The following is a 4445-nucleotide window of genomic DNA, read 5'->3' as shown; positions in this document are numbered from 1 at the left end:
ACCTGGTGGTGGCGCTGGCCGCCGTGTCGTCGCTCTTCCTGCTGTCGCTGCTGCTCTTCGTGGCGCTCAGGCTGTGCAGGAGGAGCGGGCCGGCCGCGCTGGGGGTGTGCTCGGCGGCGCCCGAGGGCCCCTTCCCTGCCCACCTGGTGGACGTCAGCGGCACGGGGACGCTGTCGCAGTCCTACCAGTATGAGGTTTGCCTCACTGGAGGCTCTGGGACAGATGAGTTTAAATTCCTCAAGCCCATTATCCCCAACCTCCCTCTTCAGGGAACTGCTAGGGAAATAGAGGAAAGTTCCAGCGTTCGAAATAGCTTCCTTCTCAGTTAAGTATTGAATCACTCTACATGCATGTTGTTTGTGATGTTTCTTAATTCATTTTTATTCTTGGGCTGAACGTTTCAGTAAGTTGCATTCTGGAGATAGTTTTTTCTCTGTGCTTCAGAGTTTTCTATTACTCTTACTTGCCTGAATTTGATAACTGAAATAAAAAGTAAATCTTTATTTGAATAATTTAGAATTTTGAAATCGAACCTTTCTTTTCTACAAAAAAAGATTGCAAATTCTTAAAATTGTATTTCAACAATTGGCTACACTTACTTCACTCTTTCTATAATGAACTACATTTAAAATATAAGTAGTTAGTAGTATTTAATCTGCCCGGGTACATCTCATTTTGTTATGACTTTTATAATACCAAATACAGTGAGTATGACTAAATGCTAAATAATCATTCATATTTATGTGTATTTTAGTATACCATAATATATAATCCATGTTTTCTGTGAATACAGACTTTACTAAACTGTCAACACTTAAGTTTTAGTTTATAAAAGTTAGTATTAGTTGGATGCTGCTAACATTCCAGTATTCACATTTTTTTGTACCAGGTATTGAACTCAGGAGCTTGTGCTTACCAGGCAGGTGCTTATGCTACTGAGCTATCTCCCTGGCCCCCATATTTACTTTTAAAACAAGTTTTTTAGAAACAAAGAAGTGTTACTACCTTCTCTATAATAAGTACCTTTTCCAATGAGTAAAATTATTAATGTTTCTGTTTAAAAATCGTCTCTTCATACCTTCAAACAAAGCATCTTTCCATTCATCCATTCTATTCCAGACTATAAAACATTTAAGGGTACATTTGTCTTCTTGTATTGTCTAACAATTTTAAATTTCATAGATACTCTTTTGTCAGATCCAAGTTATATTTTTAAAACTTTTCCTCTCACACTCTCAAAATTTTTATAACCATTACTTGTCTCAACCTAAGCTGGGTATTAGTGTCAGCTTATTAGGTAAGTCAGTTTTTTCCCTTCTAGTGCTGAGTAAAGCAGCATATGCTTTAATAACTATAAAGTCATGTAGTTTCACAGTCTATCTCAGATTTAGTCTTGTTCAGTTTAGACTTGTGATATTTTACCGAATTTTGTTTTCAAGTTTCTATTGCAAAGCAATGTATGTGAAAATGACAATAGGATGAATATTTTCTTTCATTATTAATTTAAATGGACTAAATCTTAATGTGTTTTGCATTCAAAAAATTTAATTTTCATGGACAATTACCAGTTGCCTTAAGGAGTGTTGGAAGCATTTGCTGTTTGTTATTCACAGGTATTTCCTTCTGTATTCTTTGGAAGGTTTTGCTTTTTTTAATCTTCTCACTCCAAGCACTTAGCTTTAGTTGGAGATTTGGTGGTTTTCAATTTCTCCATCTCCATAGTCTGGAGGACAAGTCCAGTCTGCACAGGTGAAAACCTTCCTCAGAAAGTATGTGTTTTATCCCTTTGTTTTCTTTACCATCATCTCTGTGTTCATAGAAAAGGCACTCTTTGATATTCTGATAATTTATATTTATAATAACCCTATACATATTTCTAATAAAACAAATGCCCATCTCTTAGCTTCAGTGGGCACTTCACTCAGTGAATTTATGAAAGAAAAAAATTCCTAAGGCTATGTGACCTGGAGGGTGACAAGAAATCACATTTTACTCTTCTTATGTGAGTTATAGTCATACTACAATATTGGGAATCCAAATTTAATTCATAATTTTGCCTAAAACACTGGAATGAATGAACATATATTATATATGAGAGAGGTATATAGATAATATATTGTTTCCCAACAGCAAGAATTTTTGCTGCATTTGCTATACTAACTTTGGAACTAGAAGGGAACTGGCAATGTAGCTCAGTGTGAAGATCCTGATTTTGTTACCTAGTACAAAAATAAAAATGAATTTCTTTCATCAGAGTTTTTTGTATTGAACGAATAACTTTAAGATGAGGGCAAATATAGAGGTAGATGTTACTTTTCTTCCAATAACTATTCTTACTGGCCTGAATAAGATTGCAAAATGAGTTATGAACGAAGACAGACAACGCATTTTAGTATTTCAGTGTACTTTGTAAGGAAAATTATCTGAAGTTGTAAATCAGAACGCTTGGTGGCGCTGCAGGATAAGAGAGTGAAAAAATGCAGGATTAGTGACTCCTTAAAAGCTGGGCATTTTCTGGAAATTTACAACGGAAACATATTACTAGAGTTGGACTGTTTCAGAAGAGCAGTTATTACCATGTCAGTCGTGTAAAGGAGATCTAACTCACGGTTATTAAACCAAGAGAACGGAGTTGGCTATAAAGCAATGATTGTGTTCTTAAATACTGCATCATTTGGACCAAGAGAAACGTTAGAGATGCTGCTCTCCAAAGCGCCAGCGAAAAGGCAAGTGACTGCCATTCTTTTCCTATTACTACTGCGGGAGGTGGGGAGTGAGACCATTAAGTATTCTGTTCTAGAAGAGAGCGACAGAGGCTCTTTTGTAGCCAACCTAGAGAAAGATCTTGGGCTGGGTCTGGGGGAGCTGGCTGTGCGGGGTGCCCAGGTTCGTTCGAAAGGAAGCAAACAGCACTTGCAGCTCGAACAGAGTGGGAATTTGCTTCTAAGAGAAAAACTGGACCGGGAGGAGTTGTGCGGGGACACAGACCCATGCCTACTGCCTTTCCAGGTGTTACTGAAAAACCCACTGCAGTTTATTCAAGGTGAATTACAGCTCCAAGATATAAATGATAACGACCCAGAATTCTTGGAAAATGAAATCCTCCTTAAAATCTCAGAAAGCAGCCGCCCAGGGACTCCCTTTCCTTTGAAAATAGCTCAAGATTTGGACGTAGGTAACAACACAGTGCAGAACTACACAATTAGCACTAACTCCCATTTCCATCTTGTTACTCGTGATCACAATGATGGGAGGAAATACCCAGAGCTGGTGCTGGATAAAGCACTGGACCATGAGGAGCAGCCTGAGATGATGTTAACCCTCACTGCACTAGATGGTGGGTCTCCGCCCAGGACTGGGATTGCCCAAGTTCACATCATGATCCTGGACATCAATGACAATGCCCCTGAATTTGGTCAGGGGCTTTACAAGGTGCAGGTCCCAGAGAACAGCCCTATAGGTTTCCACATCATCACAGTGTCCGCTAGAGATTTAGACGCTGGAACACATGGTGAGCTCTCCTACACATTTTTCCAATCCTCAAGTCAAGTCATGCAAACATTTGAAATAAACACAAACACAGGAGAGATTAGGTTAAAAAAATTGTTGGATTATGAGGAGACAAAATTTTACCATGTGGAAGTTGAGGCATCAGATGGTGGAGGTCTTTCAGGAAAATGCACTGTAAAGCTAGAAGTGATGGATGTAAATGACAATGCTCCGGAACTGATCACGTCTTTACTCATCAGTGATATCCCAGAAAATTCTCCAGAAACTGTAGTCGCTATTTTTGAAATTTCAGATCCAGATTCTGGAGACAATGGAAAAATGGTATGTTCTATCCAGAATCACCTTCCTTTCAATCTGAAATCTACTGTAGAAAATTTCTATACCTTACTCACAGAGGGTGCACTGGACAGAGAAAAAAAGTCAGAATACAACATCACGATCACGGTCACGGACTTGGGGACACCCAGGCTCAAAACCCAGCACACCATAACCCTGCAGGTCTCCGACATCAACGACAACGCCCCCACCTTCACCCAATCCTCCTACACCCTCTTCGTCCCAGAAAACAACAGTCCCGCCCTGCTCATAGGCACCATCAGCGCCACAGACAGAGACTCAGGCTCCAATGCCCAGGTCACCTACTCGCTGCTGCCGCCCCAACACCCGCACCCGCACCCGCAGCCGCACCCGCAGCAGCAGCCACAGCCCGACCTCGCCTCGCTCGTGTCCATCAATGCCGACACCGGGCAGCTGTTCGCGCTGCGGGCGCTGGACTACGAGGCCCTGCGCGCCTTCGAGTTCCGCGTGGGCGCCGCAGACCGAGGCTCGCCCGCGCTCAGCAGCGAGGCGCTCGTGCGCGTGCGCGTGCTGGACGCCAACGACAACGCGCCCTTCGTGCTGTACCCGCCGCACAACGCGTCCGCGCCCTGCACCGA

The 4445-nt window shown here is 41.8% G+C and overlaps 2 protein-coding genes across 2 annotated transcripts in view; both read left to right on the top strand.

The window, feature by feature from the left end:
- LOC101573558 (protocadherin beta-5-like) overlaps window positions 1-395 on the top strand; it is a 25795-nt gene extending 25400 nt beyond the window's left edge. Inside the window, exon 3 of the mRNA XM_023704049.1 lies at window positions 3-395. Coding sequence (XP_023559817.1) covers window positions 3-329 — 327 coding nt within the window. The 3' untranslated portion in view covers window positions 330-395. The remainder of the gene's footprint in view (window positions 1-2) is intronic.
- Window positions 396-2646: 2251 nt separating this feature from the next.
- LOC101573158 (protocadherin beta-14) overlaps window positions 2647-4445 on the top strand; it is an 8633-nt gene continuing 6834 nt past the window's right edge. Inside the window, exon 1 of the mRNA XM_023704048.1 lies at window positions 2647-4438. Coding sequence (XP_023559816.1) covers window positions 2647-4438 — 1792 coding nt within the window. The remainder of the gene's footprint in view (window positions 4439-4445) is intronic.

Source organism: Octodon degus, unplaced genomic scaffold (genome assembly GCF_000260255.1).
Source record: "Octodon degus isolate 3935 unplaced genomic scaffold, OctDeg1.0 scaffold00185, whole genome shotgun sequence".
Taxonomy (NCBI): Eukaryota; Metazoa; Chordata; class Mammalia; order Rodentia; family Octodontidae; genus Octodon; species Octodon degus.
This window is presented reverse-complemented; position numbering and strand designations above follow the sequence as displayed.